This window comes from Cherax quadricarinatus, chromosome 40 (genome assembly GCF_038502225.1).
Source record: "Cherax quadricarinatus isolate ZL_2023a chromosome 40, ASM3850222v1, whole genome shotgun sequence".
Taxonomy (NCBI): Eukaryota; Metazoa; Arthropoda; class Malacostraca; order Decapoda; family Parastacidae; genus Cherax; species Cherax quadricarinatus.
In genome coordinates this window covers 17,809,383-17,826,984 of record NC_091331.1, presented here as the reverse complement: position 1 = coordinate 17,826,984, position 17,602 = coordinate 17,809,383, and the positions used below count along the sequence as shown (strand labels likewise).

Below are 17,602 nucleotides of genomic sequence, written 5' to 3'. Positions count from 1 at the left end.
CCTGAGCCTCACTATCCTCATAAAAACTCTTTACAGCATTTAATAACTTACCACCTATTCCATATACTTGCAACATCTGCCACATTGCTCCTCTATCCACTCTATCATATGCCTTTTCTAAATCCATAAATGCAATAAAAACTTCCCTATCTTTATCTAAATACTGTTCACATATATGCTTCAATGTAAACACCTGATCTACACATCCCCTACCCACTCTAAAACCTCCTTGCTCATCCGCAATCCTACATTCTGTCTTACCTCTAATTCTTTCAATTATAACCCTACCGTACACTTTTCCTGGTATACTCAGTAAGCTTATTCCTCTATAATTTTTAGTCTCTTTTGTCCCCTTTCCCTTTATATAAAGGGACTATACATGCTCTCTGCCAATCCCTAGGTACCTTCCCCTCTTTCATACATTTATTAAACAAAAGTACCAACCACTCCAACACTATATCCCCCCCTGCTTTTAACATTTCTGTCATGATCCCATCAGTTCCAGCTGCTTTACCCCCTTTCATTTTACGTAATGCCTCACGTACCTCCCCCACACTTACATTCTGCTCTTCTTCACTCCTAAAAGATGGTATACCTCCCTGACCAGTGCATGAAATTACTGCCTCTGTTTCTTCCTTAACATTTAAAAGTTCCTCAAAATATTCTCGCCATCTACCCAATACCTCCATCTCCCCATCTACTAACTCCCCTACTCTGTTTTTAACTGACAAATCCATATTTTCCCTAGGCTTTCTTAACTTGTTTAACTCACTCCAAAATTTTTTCTTATTTTCATTAAAATTTCTTGACAGTGCCTCTCCCACTCTATCATCTGCTCTCCTTTTGCACTCTCTCACCACTCTCTTTACCTTTCTTTTACTCTCCATATACTCTGCTCTTCTTATAACACTTCTGCTTTGTAAAAACCTTATATATATATATATATATATATATATATATATATATATATATATAGACACACACACACACACACACACACACACACACACACACACACACACACACACACACACACACACACACACACACACACACACACACACACACACACACACACACACACACACACACACAGTGGACCCCCGGTTAACGATATTTTTTCACTCCATAAGTATGTTCAGGTGCCAGTACTGACCGAATTTATTCCCATAAGGAATATTGTGAAGTAGATTATTCCTTTCAGACCCCCAAACATACACGTACAAACGCACTTACATAAATACACTTACATATTTGGTCGCATTTGGAGGTAATCGTTATGCGGGGGTCCACTGTATATATATATTTATATATTTATTTATTTATTTATTTATTTATTTATTTATTTTAACATACCGGCCATTTCCCACTGAGGGCGGGTAATTCAAAAAGAAAGAAAAAACCCAAAAAGAAAGAAAAAACTTTCATCATTCAACACTTTCACCATCACTCATACATAATCACTGTCTTTGCAGAGGTGCTCAGATACGACAGTTTAGACGTCCCTCCAAACTGCCAATATCCTAAACCTCTCCTTAAAGTGCAGGCATTGTACTTCCAATTCCCAGGACTCAGGTAAGGCTAACCAGTTTCCCTGAATCCCTTCACAAGATATTACCATGCTCAGACTCCAACAGCTCATCAGGTCCCCATTCACTCCTATCTAACACACCACACATGTTTGCCGGAAGTTCAAGCCCCTCACCCACAAAACTTCCTTTAACCCTTCCCTCCAACCTTTTCAGGGACGACCCCTACCCCATCTACCCTCTCCAATAGATTTGTGTGCTCTCCAAGTCATTCTACTTTGTTCCATTCTTTCTAAAGGATCAAATCACCTCAACAGCCCCTCTTCAGCCATTTGACTAATACTTTCAGTAACTCCACATCTCCTAATTTCCACACTACGAATTCTCTGCATAATATTTACACGACACACTGCCCTTAGACACGACATCTCAGCATTTACAACCCATTGCTTCACACCCACATAAAAGTGTTGGTACCACTAAACTCTCATACATTCCCTTCCTTGCCTCTATGGATAATGTTCCTTGTTTCCACAGATACCTCAATGCACCACTCACCTTTTTTCCTTCACCAATTCTATGGTTTAACTTATCCTTCATAAACCCATCTGCTAACAAGTCAACTCCCAAATACCTGAAAACATTCACTTCATTACTCCCTCCCTCCAATATGATATCCAATTTGATACCCACATCACTTTACTCTTAGGAGCAAGGGGCTAGTAACCCCTTCTCCTGTATATATTACTAAATGTAAAAGGAGAAACTTTTATTTTTTCTTTTGGGCCACCCCGCCTCGGTGGGATATGGCAGGTGTGTTGAAAGAAAGATAACTTTACTCTTATATTCACTTTCAATTTTCTACCTTTACACACCCTCCCAAACTTGTCCACTAACCTTTGCAACCTTTCTTTAGAATCCCCCAAAAGCACAGTATCATCAGCAAAAAAGTAACTGTGTCAACTCCCATTTTGTATTTGATTCCCCATAATTTAATCCCACCCTTCTCCCCAACACCCTAGCATTTACTTTTTTTACAGCCCCTTCTATAAATATGTTAAACAACCATTGTGACATTACGCATCCCTGTCTAAGACCTACTTTTACTGGGAAGTAATCTTCCTCTCTTCTACACACCCTAACCCGAGCCTCACTATCCTCATAAAAACTCTTTACAGCATTTAGTAACTTACTGTCTATTGCATAAATACAATGGACCCTCGGCTAATGAACGCATCGTATAACGTTAAATCCGTCTAACGAAGCATTTGAGCGTAAAAATTTTTGGCTCGCCTAACGCTAAAAAACTCGCCCAACGTGATTCGTCCTGAACTTGTCCGTCCAGCCTGAGCGCCTCAGTTGCCCTACCGTCACTGTTTACAAGCCAGGGTGGCCGGTTTCATGCATACATTCGATACATTTTGTATTATTCCATTGTTTATAGTGCTTGTAACTGCTAAGTAAGCCACCATGGGCCCAAAGAAAGTTTCTAGTGCCAACCCTGTGGTAAAAAGGGTGAGAAATACTATTGAAATACTATCATACCACGGTCAGCTGCTGCTGCACCACCGTCAGCTGTTGCTGCACCACCGTCAGCTGTACTACTTGACGATGTGGAGAGACTATTGTTGGTGTGGCTTTAACGAGAAACAATTACCGAGAAACAATCAACCCCCAGAGGGTTAGCCACCCAGGATAACCCAAGAAAGTCAGTGAGTCATTGAGGACTGTCTAACTTATTTCCATTGGGGTCCTTAATTTTGTCCCCCAGGATGCGACCCACACCAGTCGACTAACACTCAGGTGAACAGGAAAAAATGCCTGGAACTAGTGCTCATATTGGTGAATTTAAGGCCAGCAAAGGTTGGTTTGAGAGATTTAAGAATCATAGTGGCATACACAGTGTGATAAGGCATGGCGAAGCTGAAAAATTCCAACCCCAACAAGTGTTCAACTGTGACGAAACAGGCTTATTCTGGAAGAAAATGCCAAACAGGACCTACATTACTCAGGAGAAAAAGTCACTGCCAGGACACAAGCCTATGAAAGACAGGCTAACTTTCTTGTTTTGTTGTAATGCTAGTAAGGATTGCAAAGTGAAGCCTTTACTCATGTACCACTCTGAAAATCCCAGTGTTCAAGAAAAACAGTGTCTCATCACTCATCAATATTCTTCAATAAAGGTAAGTGTCATTTAAACATTTATTTATATAGTTATTGTGCATGTCTCATTGTTTTCTTTGTAGGGAAATGTATATTTCATGAAAAAAAAAATTTTTAATACTTTTGGCTGTCTGGAACGGATTAATTGGATTTCCATTATTTCTTATGGGGAAAATTAATTCGGCTAACGATAATTTTGTCTAACGATGAGCTCTCAGGAACAGATTAATATCGTTAGCCGAGGGTCCACTGTACCTAAAACATCTGCCACATTGCTCCTCTATCTACTCTATCATATGCCATTTCTAAATAAATAAATGCAATGAAACCTTCCCTATGTTTATCTAAATACTGTTCGCATATATGCTTCAATGTAAACACCTGATCTACACATCCCTTATCCACTGTAAAGTCTCCTAGCTCATCCGAAATTCTACTCTGTTTTACCTCTAATTCTTTTAATAATAATCCTACTGTACACTTTTCCTGGTATACTCAGTAAACTTATTCCCCTAAAATTTTTACAATCTTTTTTGTCCCCCTTCCATTTTTATAAAGAAATTATACATAGTCTCTGCCAATCCCTAGGTACCTTCCCCTGTTTCATACATTTATTAAACAAAAATACCAACCACTCCAACACTATATACCCCCCTGCTTTTAACATTTCTGTCATGATCCCATCCATTTCAGCTGCTTTATCCCTTTTATTCTACAAAATGTCTAATGCACCTCCCCAAAACTCATATCCTGCTCTTCTTTACTCCTAAAAAGATGTTATACCTTCCCGGCCAGTGCATGAAATTACTGCCTCCCTTTCTTCATCGACATTTAGAGTTATCAAAATATTCCCGCCATCTACCCAATACCTCCATCTCCCCATCTACTAACTCCCCTACTCTATTTTTAACTGACAAATCCATTTGTTCCCTGGGCTTTCTTAACTTGTTTATCTCACTCCAAAATTTTTTCTTCCTCTCAGCAAAATTTCTTGACAATGCCTCTCACACACTATCATTTGCTCTCTTTTTGCACTCTTGCCACTCTCTTCACTTTTCTTTTACTCTCCATATACTCTGCCCTTCTTATATCACTTCTGCTTTGTAAAATCCTCTCATAAGCTACCTTTTTCACTTTCACTGCACCCTTTACCTGATCATTCCACCAATCACTCCTCTTTCCTCCTGCACCCACCCTCCTATAGCCACAAACCTCTCCCTCACATTCTAATACTGCATTTTTAAAACTATCCCATCCCTCTTCAACCTCCCCCACTACCCAAACATTCACTAGCCCACCTTTTTGCCAAAAGTTGCTTATATCTCACCCTAACTTCCTCCTCCCTGAGTTCATAAACTTTCACTTCTCTTACTTACTGTTGCCATTTTCCTTTTGTTCTATCTACCTCTTACTCTAACTGTAGCTACAACTAGATAATGATCCAATATATCCATTGCTCCTCTATAAACATGTACATCCTGAAGCCTACCCATCAACCTTTTACCCACCAATACATAATATAACAAAACTTGTACCTTCATTACGTGCTATATCATATCCTGTACTATACTTATTTATCCTCTTCTTCATAAAATATGTATTACTTATTACCAAACCTCTTTCTACACTTAGTTCAATTAAAGGATCCCCATTTTAATTTACCCCTGACACCCCAAATTTACCTACTACTCCCTCTACAACATTTTTACCCATTTTAGCATTGAGATCCCCAACCACAAGTATTTTCTCACTTGGTTCAAAACTCCCCATGCACTCACTCAACATTTCCCAAAATCTCTCTCTCTCCTCTACACTTCTCTCTTCTCAAGGTTCATAAACACTTACTATAACCCACTTTTCACATCCATCCCTTATTTTACTCCACATAATCCTTGAATTCATACATTTATATTCCTTCTTTTCCTGCCATAACTTATCCTTCAACATTATTGCTACTCCTTCCTTAGCTCTAATTCTATTAGAAACCCCTGACCTAAGCCCATTTATTTCTCCCCAATGAAACTCTCCTACCCCCTTCAGCTTTGTTTCCCTTAAAGCCAGGATATCCAGCTTTTCATTCATATCATCCACAATCATCATTCTTATCATTCGCACTACAACCATGCACATTCAAACATCCCACTTTGATGGTTTTCTTCTTTTTCTTTTTAGTAGGTTATACGGGGCAGGGGTTACTAGCCCATTGCTCCTGGCATTTTAGTTGACTTTTGCAACACACATGGCTTATGGAGGAAAGATTCTTATTCCTCTTCCCCATCGATGTGAAAGGAAAAGTAATAATAATAAGAAGAACTATTAAGATAAAAGCAAAGAAAACTCAGATGAGAGTGTATACATAAACTTGTACATGCATATGTAGTGTGACCTAAGTGTACATAGAAGTAGTAAGATGTACCTGAAATCTTGCATGATTTATGAGACAGAAAAAAGACACCTGCAATCCTACCATCATGTAAAACAAATACAGTTTTCTGTTTTACGCTCACTTGGCAGTATGGTAGTACCTCCCTGGGCAGTTGCTGTCTACCAACCTACTACTACTAATATATTACGTACAGTGCAATTAACAATGGCTTCTAAATCAAGTGGCAGTGCCAAAAGAAAACATGTGGTTCTCATTGTTAAGGAGAAAGGTTAAGTCTGGTATCTCAGTGGCAGGGGTATGTGAAAACTAAGTCTTCTCAGGCATCTACATTGTTTTCACTAGCAGAGCTTTACAGCTTCTCTGACTCAGAGTAAAAGTTATTCAGTGGTTTACATCTCATCTCTCCACCACGAAAAGGCTAAAATAATTACTGTAAATTACGTTGAGTACCATAAAATTACTACACAGGTGGGCCCCACTTTATGGCGCTTTGCTAATACGAACAGTTTAAATTACACAAAAAAATTCATTTATACGATTCCTGATTGGATTTACCCCCCCCCTCCAGAATTTTAACAGTGTTTTGGACTATAATTCTGCAACCTGTAATTTTTTTTTTTTTTTTTTTTTACAAATACTGCAGTCTCCATTTTTTCTTTCCAACTTTATCCCTTTTGCAGACATCAAGAGGTACTTATTCTATTCATTCCAGCAACAAAAAATATTTGCTACAAAGAAAACAGATCCTGTAAAGGTAGACAATGGCAAAAGCAGCCAGGCAGAAAAAGACATTAGTAGCAGAGAATTGTATAAAAGAAAAGAATTCTCTGCTACCTGTGTCTTATATTCCAGATCCTGTGAAGCAGTATTTTTATGCCATACTCTGGAATAATTGTATTACTACCATGACATCAACATACTACTACACAGAACACATTTTCATTTTTAAGTGGTACACCTAACTGTACATCAAATACTGAAAGACTGTTTAAATTGAAGCTAATCTTTGCCAAAATACTTACGTCCACCTAGCATTCTGTCTTCTTGTATCATTGAATGTAGTTTTGAGATCTTGTCCCATCCAGGAAGAAAGATCAGGACAGCACCTGGAGGTTGCTGAGCAATGTAACGTAACAACTCCAGAATCAACTCCACGTTTAACTCCTCACTAGACTTCTTATACAGTTCATCAAGAGTTTGGCTAGAGTATTTCTGACTTCGTTCTAGGTTTCTAGCAATAAAATAAAAAGTAAATGAATTTTTATGCACATTTTAAGTATAATTATTTCACAATAAACATAGAAAACATAATGGACTTGCTTAGAACAATCCTGGTATTGAAATTAATTAATTAGCATAGATAAAGTTAACCAAGACGTTAAGGAAAGAGGGAAAGGATGCAAAGGTCAGTGTTTGAGTTTGGGAGGGTGTGAAAAGGAAGTTGAAAGTGAACATAGGTAAAAGTAAGGTGATGAGGGTACCAAACGAGTTAGATAATGAAAAACTGAGTGTCAGATTGGAGGGAGGAAGTATGGAGGAAGCGAAGGTGTTCAGATATTTGGGAGTGGGAGTGTTTGTGGACGGGGATATGAAAGACATGATAAACCACAGAACTAATGAAGGGAAATAGGTGAGTGGTACATTTACCCTTGAACTGTCCAAATGTTCATAGACATTTTCACTGCTAGCTCTCCGAATATTCTGATTTTTTTTAAATGAAGAGGGCAATTTTCTGTGCGTAATAAGTTGGTAGACAGCAACCACCCAGGGAAGTACTACCGTCCTGCCAGATGACTGTGAAACAGAAACCTGTAACTGTTTTACACGATGGTAGGATTGCTGGTGTCTTTTTCTGTCTCATAAACACGCTAGATAACAGGGATATCTTGCTACTCCTACTTACACTTTGGTCACCCTTCACAGACACGTACATGGATATATATATACATACATCTAGGTTTTTTTTCCTTTTTCTAAATAGCTCTTGTTCTTCTTTATTTCTTCTATTGTCCATGGGGAAGTGGAAAAGAATCTTTCCTCCGTAAACCATGCGTGTCGTATGAGGCGACTAAAATGCCGGGAGCAATGGGCTAGTAACCCCTTCTCCTGTAAACATTTACTAAAAAAGAGAAGAAGAAAAACTTTATAAAACTGGGATGCTTGAATGTGCGTGGATGTAGTGCAGATGACAAGAAACAGATGATTGCTGATGTTATGAATGAAAAGAAGTTGGATGTCCTGGCCCTAAGCGAAACAAAGCTGAAGGGGGTAGGGGAGTTTAGATGGGGAGAAATAAATGGGATTAAATCTGGAGTATCTGAGAGAGTTAGAGCTAAGGAAGGGGTAGCAATAATGTTGAAGGATCAGTTATGGAAGGAGAAAAGAGAATATGAATGTGTAAATTCAAGGATTATGTGGATTAAAGTAAAGGTTGGATGCGAAAAGTGGGTCATAATAAGCGTGTATGCACCTGGAGAAGAGAGGAAAGTAGAGGAGAGAGAGAGATTTTGGGAGATGTTAAGTGAATGTATAGGAACCTTTGAACCAAGTGAGAGAGTAATTGTGGTAGGGGACCTGAATGCTAAAGTACGAGAAACTTTTAGAGAGGGTGTGGTAGGTAAGTTTGGGGTGCCAGGTGTAAATGATAATGGGAGCCCTTTGATTGAACTTTGTATAGAAAGGGGTTTAGTTATAGGTAATACATATTTTAAGAAAAAGAGGATATATAAGTATGTAGTGGACCCCCCGTTCGCGAAGCCATCGGTATCCGATAAATCCGGTATCCGAAGCATTATATCGCAAAAAATTTGCCTCGGTTCCCGTTACAAAACCCGGTATGCGATATGATTCGTACAAGACGTGTCCACACGTGGCCTGAGCTGCCCCGTGTGTGCCAGTGTTTACAAGCCAGCCACTGTGCGCGCATCTAACGATACATTCAGCACATTCCATATTATCCATATTATCACTGTTTTTGGTGCTTGTTTCTGCAAAATAAGTCACCATGGGCCCCAAGAAAGCTTCTAATGCCAACCCATCGAGACCAAGGGTGCTAATGACTACTGAAATGAAGAAAGAGATAATTGCAAAAATAAATAAATAAATAACAAAAAGGCACAATACCGTGCCTGGAACGATACACAAATAACCCGCACATAAAAGAGAGAAGCTTACGACGACGTTTCGGTCCGACTTGGACCATTGACAAAGTCAATGGTCCAATGTCAATGGTCCAAGTCGGACCGAAACGTCGTCGTAAGCTTCTCTCTTTTATGTGCGGGTTATTTGTGTATAGATAATTGCAAAGTATGAAAGTGGAGTGCGCGTGTCGGAGCTGGCCACGCTGCATAGTAAATCCCAATCAACCATCTCTACTATAGTGAGCAGGAAAACGGCAATCAAGGAAGCTGTTCTTGCAAAAGGTGCAACTGTGATTACGAAACAGCAACAGCAAGTGTTAGAAAATTTTGAGAGACTGTTATTGGTGTGGATAAATGAAAAACAGATAGCAGGAGATAGCATCTCTCAAGTGATCATAAGTGAAAAGGCTAGGCAGTTGCATGATGATTTGGTAAAGATATTGCCTGCAACTAGTGGTGATGTGAGTGAATTTAAGGTCAGCAAAGGTTGGTTTGAAAGATTTAAGAATCGTAGTGGCATACATAGTGTGATTAGGCATGGTGAGGCTGCCAGTTCAGACCACAAAGCGGCTGAAAAATATGTGCATGAATTCAAGGAGTACATAGAGGCTGAAGGACTGAAACCTGAACAAGTGTTTAATTGTGACGAAACAGGCCTGTTTTGGAAGAAATTGCCAAGCAGGACCTACATTACTCAGGAGGAAAAGGCACTCCCACGACATAAGCCTATGAAAGACAGGCTTACTCTTCTGATGTGTGCCAATGCTAGTGGTGATTGCAAAGTGAAGCCTTTATTGGTGTATCACTCAGAAACTCCCAGAGCGTTCAGGCAAAAGAATATTCTCAAGGCTAATTTGTGTGTGCTGTGGAGGGCAAACAGTAAGGCATGGGTCACTAGGGACATTTTCTATGACTGGTTACACCATGCATTTGCCCCCAATGTGAAAAATTACCTAACTGAAAAGAAAATAGACCATAAGTGCCTCCTGGTGTTAGACAATACGCCTAGTCATCCTACAGACTTGGCAGAGCGACTTTATGGGGACATGAGCTTCATTAAGGTCAAGTTTTTGCCTCCTAATACCACTCCTCTCCTGCAGCCCATGAACCAGCAGATCATTTCCAACTTCAAGAAACTGTACACTAAAGCTATGTTTGAAAGGTGCTTTGAAGTGACCACAGGTACTCTACTGACTCTAAAGGAGTTTTGAAAGGATCACTTTAATATCCTCAATTGTGTAAACCTCTATGGACAGTGACTCTCAAGCTCGTCCTAGTGGCATTAAAAGAAGAAGGGAAGTAACCCCGGAAAAGGACTTGCTACCTCAAGTCCTAATGGAGGGGGATTCCCCTTCTAAACATTAAAAACTTCGACACTCTCCCCTCCTCCCATCCCATCAATCATTACCAGATCTTCATTAAAGGTAAGTGTCAATTATTCTATTGTGATTATGCTATTGTTATTATTGTTATTGTAATTATTATATTGCAATAAACTTAATATTTCATGTGGTAAAAGTTTTTTTTTTTCATACTTTTGGGTGTCTTGCACGGATTAATTTGATTTCCATTATTTCTTATGGGGAAAATTGAATCGCTTTCCGATAATTTTGGTTTACAATGAGATCTCAGGAATGGATTAATATCGTGAACCAGGGGTCCACTGTACAAGATATGATGTAAAGCGAAATGACAGTAGTTTGTTGGATTATGTATTAGTAGATAAAAGACTGTTGAGTCGACTTCAGGATGTACATGTTTACAGAGGGGCCACAGATATATCAGATCACTTTTTAGTTGTAGCTACACTGAGAGTAAAAGGTAGATGGGATACAAGGAGAATAGAAGCATCAGGGAAGAGAGAGGTGAAGGTTTATAAACTAAAAGAGGAGGCAGTTAGGGTAAGATATAAACAGCTATTGGAGGATAGATGGGCTAATGAGAGCATAGGCAATGGGGTCGAAGAGGTATGGCGTAGGTTTAAAAATGTAGTGTTAGAGCGTTCAGCAGAAGTTTGTGGTTACAGGAAAGTGGGTGCAGGAGGGAAGAGGAGCAATTTGTGGAATGATGTAAAGAGAGTAGTAAGGAAGAAAAAGTTATCATATGAGAAGTTTTTACAAAGTAGAAGTGATGCAAGGAGGGAAGAGTATAGGGAGAAAAAGAGAGAGGTTAAGAGAGTGGTGAAGCAATGTAAAAAGAGAGCAAATGAGAGAGTGGGTGAGATGTTATCAACAAATTTTTTTGAAAATAAGAAAAAGTTTTGGAGTGAGATTAACAAGTTGAAGAAGCCTAGAGAACAAATGGATTTGTCAGTTAAAAATAGGAGAGTAGAGTTATTAAATGGAGAGTTAGAGGTATTGGGAAGATAGAGGGAATATTTTGAGGAATTGTTAAATGTTGATGAAGATAGGGAAGCTGTGATTTCATGTATAGGGCAAGGAGGAATAACATCTTGTAGGAGTATGGAAGAGTCAGTTGTGAGTGTGGGGGAAGTTCGTGAGGCAGTAGGTAAAATGAAAGGGGGTAAGGCAGCTGGGATTGATGGGATAAAGATAGAAATGTTAAAAGCAGGTGGGGATATAGTTTTGGAGTGGTTGGTGCTATTATTTAATAAATGTATGGAAGAGATGATAGAGTGGGAGAGGCATTGTCAAGAAATTTTAATGAAAATAAGAAAAATTTTTGGAGTGAGTTAAACAAATTAAGAAAGCCTAGGGAAAGTATGGATTTGCCAGTTAAAAACAGAGTAGGGGAGTTAGTAGATGGGGAGATGGAGGTATTAGGTAGATGGCGAGAATATTTTGAGGAACTTTTAAATGTTAAGGAAGAAAGAGAGGCAGTAATTTCATGCACTGGTCAGGGAGGTATACCATCTTTTAGGAGTGAAGAAGAGCAGAATGTAAGTGTGGGGGAGGTACGTGAGGCATTACGTAGAATGAAAGGGGGTAAAGCAGCTGGAACTGATGGGATCATGACAGAAATGTTAAAAGCAGGGGGGGATATAGTGTTGGAGTGGTTGGTACTTTTGTTTAATAAATGTATGAAAGAGGGGAAGGTACCTAGGGATTGGCAGAGAGCATGTATAGTCCCTTTATATAAAGGGAAAGGGGACAAAAGAGACTGTAAAAATTATAGAGGAATAAGTTTACTGAGTATACCAGGAAAAGTGTACGGTAGGGTTATAATTGAAAGAATTAGAGGTAAGACAGAATGTAGGATTGCGGATGAGCAAGGAGGTTTCAGAGTGGGTAGGGGATGTGTAGATCAAGTGTTTACATTGAAGCATATATGTGAACAGTATTTAGATAAAGGAAGGGAAGTTTTTATTGCACTTATGGATTTAGAAAAGGCATATGATAGAGTGGATAGAGGAGCAATGTGGCAGATGTTGCAAGTATATGGAATGGTGGTAAGCTATTAAATGCTGTAAAGAGTTTTTATGAGGATAGTGAGGCTCAGGTTAGGGTGTGTAGAAGAGAGGGAGACTACTTCCCGGTAAAAGTAGGTCTTAGACAGGGATGTGTAATGTCACCATGGTTGTTTAATATATTTATAGATGGGGTTGTAAAGGAAGTAAATGCTAGGGTGTTCGGGAGAGGGGTGGGATTAAATTTTGGGGAATCAAATTCAAAATGGGAACTGACACAGTTACTTTTTGCTGATGATACTGTGCTTATGGGAGATTCTAAAGAAAAATTGCAAAGGTTAGTGGATGAGTTTGGGAATGTGTGTAAAGGTAGAAAATTGAAAGTGAACATAGAAAAGAGTAAGGTGATGAGGGTATCAAATGATTTAGATAAAGAAAAATTGGATATCAAATTGGGGAGGAGGAGTATGGAAGAAGTGAATGCTTTCAGATACTTGGGAGTTGACGTGTCGGCGGATGGATTTATGAAGGATGACGTTAATCATAGAATTGATGAGGGAAAAAAGGTGAGTGGTGCGTTGAGGTATATGTGGAGTCAAAAAACGTTACCTATGGAGGCAAAGAAGGGAATGTATGAAAGTATAATAGTACCAACACTCTTATATGGGTGTGAAGCTGGGGTGGTAAATGCAGCAGCGAGGAGACGGTTGGAGGCAGTGGAGATGTCCTGTTTAACCCTTTGAGGGTCCGTCCTGTAGATCTACGGCTTTACGTTCAGGGTCCAAACCGTAGATCTAGGTCATGAGCTCAGCTCACTCTGATAAACTGTCAGTGGTACATTTGGGCCTAGATATGAGAGAATACATCTATGTGGTATGTGTGCACCACATAAAACAGATCCTGCAGCACACTGTGTATAATGAGAGAAAAAAACTGAAATCATGATTTTTCGATTAAAACAGCGACTTTGCAGTGTTTTTTCGTACGTTTTTTATAGTTCTATTTGCGATTTCTTGGTCTCATTTGATAGAATGGAAGACGTATTACAGAAATAGAGATGATTTTGATTGGTTTTCGCACTGGAAATGGCTTGAAACTGAGCTCAAAATAGCAGAAATGTTAAATTTTTGCCGATATTCAAGAGTAAACAAACGACCTCACACGTCTAATACACGCCAGCTGGTGGGTCTAATATGCATTCACAAATATGGTGATGATATTTATACAATTATTACAGTATTGCATAACAGTAAATCTTCTATTTTTTGGTGTGAATAAAAATTCATTATGTGAATAAAATATAAAAATGGAATTTATTTGTAAAGCCTCAAAACGTAACTAATGAACAGAGGAAATGTTAGTTTAGTTCCAGGAATGCCTACATTGTTTATTCTGGACCCTATTTTGAAATTGGAATATTTTGAGCTTTGTGTTAAATTGGCCAAATTAACAATTTCCGATCACTTTAATTTGTAGTTGAAACAGTTGACTTGGCGATTTCTTGTGCTCAATCGATAGAAGTAATACTAGTGAAATAGCTAAGAATTTGGTTGACTGGAATAATGTAATTGGCCTAAAATGGGAGTCAAAGTCGGCAAAATTGCCAATTCGTAAATATCACTGACACATCAAAATTCGCGAGCATAATTTCGTCAATTTTCCATCAAATTTCATACTTTTTGTTTTATTACCTTCACAAAAAGATTCTCTACCATTTCATAAGAAAAAATAAAAAAAAATTTTTTTTAAAAATTCTTGGACACTGGGGAACCACTTCAGAATTGGGCCTTGGACCCTGAAGGGGTTAAGGGCAATGTGTGGTGTAAATATTATGCAGAAAATTCGGAGTGTGGAAATTAGGAATAGGTGTGGAGTTAATAAACGTATTAGTCAGAGGGCAGAAGAGGGGTTGTTGAGGTGGTTTGGTCATTTAGAGAGAATGGATCAAAGTAGAATGACATGGTAAGCATATAAATCTATAGGGGAAGGAAGGCGGGGTAGGGGTCGTTCTCGAAAGGGTTGGAGAGAGGGGGTAAAGGAGGTTTTGTGGGCAAAGGGCTTGGACTTCCAGCAAGCGTGCGTGAGCGTGTTAGATAGGAGTGAATGGAGACGAATGGTACTTGGGACCTGACGATCTGTTGGAGTGTGAGCAGGGTAATATTTAGTGAAGGGATTCAGGGAAACCGGTTATTTTCATATAGTCGGACTTGAGTCCTGGAAATGGGAAGTACAATGCCTGCACTTTAAAGGAGGGGTTTGGGATATTGGCAGTTTGGAGGGATATGTTGTGTATCTTTATATGTGTATGCTTCTAAACTGTGTATTCTGAGCACCTCTGCAAAAACAGTGATAATGTGCGAGTGTGGTGAAAGTGTTGAATGATGATGAAAGTATTTTCTTTTTGGGGATTTTCTTTCTTTTTTGGGTCACCCTGCCTCGGTGGGAGACGGCCGACTTGTTGAAAAAAAAAAAAAAAGTATGGAAGAGGGTAAGGTACCTAGGGATTGGCAGAGAGCATGCATAGTTCCTTTGTATAAAGGGAAAGGGGACAAAATTGCGTGCAAAAATTATAGGGGGGATAAGTCTGTTGAGTATACCTGGTAAAGTGTATGGTAGAGTTATTATTGAAAGAATTAAGAGTAAGATGGAGAATAGGATAGCAGATGAACAAGGAGGCTTTAGGAAAGGTAGGGGGTGTGTGGACCAGGTGTTTACAGTGAAACATATAAGTGAACAGTATTTAGATAAGGCTAAAGAGGTTTTTGTGGCATTTATGGATTTGGAAAAGGCGTATGACAGGGTGGATAGGGGGGCAATGTGGCAGATGTTGCAGGTGTATGGTATAGGAGGTAGGTTACTGAAAGCAGTGAAGAGTTTTTACGAGGATAGTGAGGCTCAAGTTAGAGTATGTAGGAAAAAGGGAGATTATTCTCCAGTAAAAGTAGGCCTTAGGCAAGGGTGTGTGATGTCACCGTGGTTGTTTAATATATTTATAGATGGGGTTGTAAGAGAAGTAAATGCGAGGGTCTTGGCAAGAGGCGTGGAGTTAAAAGATAAAGAATCACACATAAAGTGGGAGTTGCCACAGTTGCTCTTTGCTGATGACACTGTGCTCTTGGGAGATTCTGAAGAGAAGTTGCAGAGGTTGGTGGATGAATTTGGTAGGGCATGCAAAAGAAGAAAATTAAAAGTGAATACAGGAAAGAGTAAGGTTATGAGGATAACAAAAAGATTAGGTGATGAAAGATTGGATATCAGATTGGAGGGAGAGAGTATGGAGGAGGTGAATGTATTCAGATATTTGGGAGTGGACGTGTCAGCGGATGGGTCTATGAAAGATGAGGTGAATCATAGAACTGATGAGGGGAAAAGGGCGAGTGGTGCACTTAGGAGTCTGTGGAGACAAAGAACTTTGTCCTTGGAGGCAAAGAGGGGAATGTATGAGAGTATAGTTTTACCAACGCTCTTATATGGGTGTGAAGCATGGGTGATGAATGTTGCAGCGAGAAGAAGGCTGGAGGCAGTGGAGATGTCATGTCTGAGAGCAATGTGTGGTGTGAATATAATGCAGAGAATTCGTAGTTTGGAAGTTAGGAGGAGGTGCAGGATTACCAAAACTGTTGTCCAGAGGGCTGAGGAAGGGTTGTTGAGGTGGATTGGACATGTAGAGAGAATGGAGCGAAACAGAATGACTTCAAGAGTGTATCAGTCTGTAGTGGAAGGAAGGCGGGGTAGGGGTCGGCCTAGGAAAGGTTGGAGGGAGGGGGTAAAGGAGGTTTTGTGTGCGAGGGGCTTGGACTTCCAGCAGGCATGCATGAGCGTGTTTGATAGGAGTGAATGGAGACAAATGGTTTTTAATACTCGACGTGCTGTTGGAGTGTGAGCAAAGTAACATTTATGAAGGGATTCAGGGAAACCGGCAAGCCGGACTTGAGTCCTGGAGATGGGAAGTACAGTGCCTGCACTCTGAAGGAGGGGTGTTAATGTTGCAGTTTAAAAACTGTAGTGTAAAGCACCTTTCTGGCAAGACAGTGATGGAGTGAATGATGGTGAAAGTTTTTCTTTTTTGGGCCACCCTGCCTTGGTGGGAATCGGCCAGTGTGTTAATAAAAAAAAATAAAGAATGTCACGAGTGGTGGTGTGTTGTTTGTTGTTGGGTGTATAAGGGCCACTGAAAAGTAAGTCTTACATAGTGGTGGTGAAGGTGGCAGCAAGAGGCGGCAGTTTTAGTCAGTAGCCCTATATACCTCCAACAACAATGGAGGAGTCAGTTTCGTGCTGTCCTTTTTCTATCGATTAATCGCTTAACTTACTTGCTACACTGTTAATGCTACACTTTATCGCTGGCTGGCCCTATAGCCTTTATCGACTCCTGCTGCTTTAGTATCGTACATATTGCAGAATCACTGAAAAAGACACATTCTTCCCTCTCTCTCAGCCCTTTACCAAAGGGCTGCCTGGCACCAGAAACTTTCCTTGCACCCATGGTGGCTTATTTAGCAGTTGCAAGCACTAAAAAGAATGGAATACAAAATATATCGTACGAGCGCATGGGATCATCCTCACTGGCTGATAAACAATGGTACACTGGCTGTAAATGGTGTGTCGGACCGCTTGGGCTGTGCAGACACATTCGGGACGAATGACTAATACTGAGATATATGACGATCACCGAGCCAATATTTTGACGAAAAAAGGTTACTTACTCCGAATATTCCGATGACAATGTAATCCGGGGGTCCACCGTATATGAAACTCCTTGAAATACCATGTCAGACAAGAGTGTCACTTTACAATGCTGATGGTGTAGTCACTCAATATTGCTAATCTTGCGCTGCTGAAGCTTGGCATACGTTTCTTTATTTGTTCTCACTGCTCTACACACAAACATATCTGTCTGTCTGTCTCTCTGCTTGTCTCTCTTTCTCTGTCTCAGAGAGGCTGCTCATGAACCAACCGGTATTACACAAGCTGTAGAATTATCACATCTGAACAAGTGGAAATGCGTATTACTTGC

At 39.7% G+C, this 17,602-nt stretch overlaps 1 protein-coding gene across 1 annotated transcript in view; it reads right to left on the bottom strand.

The window, feature by feature from the left end:
- LOC128687418 (ATP-dependent DNA/RNA helicase DHX36) overlaps positions 1–17,602 on the bottom strand; it is a gene marked incomplete at its 5' end in the record, with an annotated part of 271,669 nt that overhangs the window by 182,399 nt on the left and 71,668 nt on the right. The window contains 1 exon segment of the mRNA XM_070092756.1: positions 7,101–7,309. Coding sequence (XP_069948857.1) covers positions 7,101–7,309 — 209 coding nt within the window.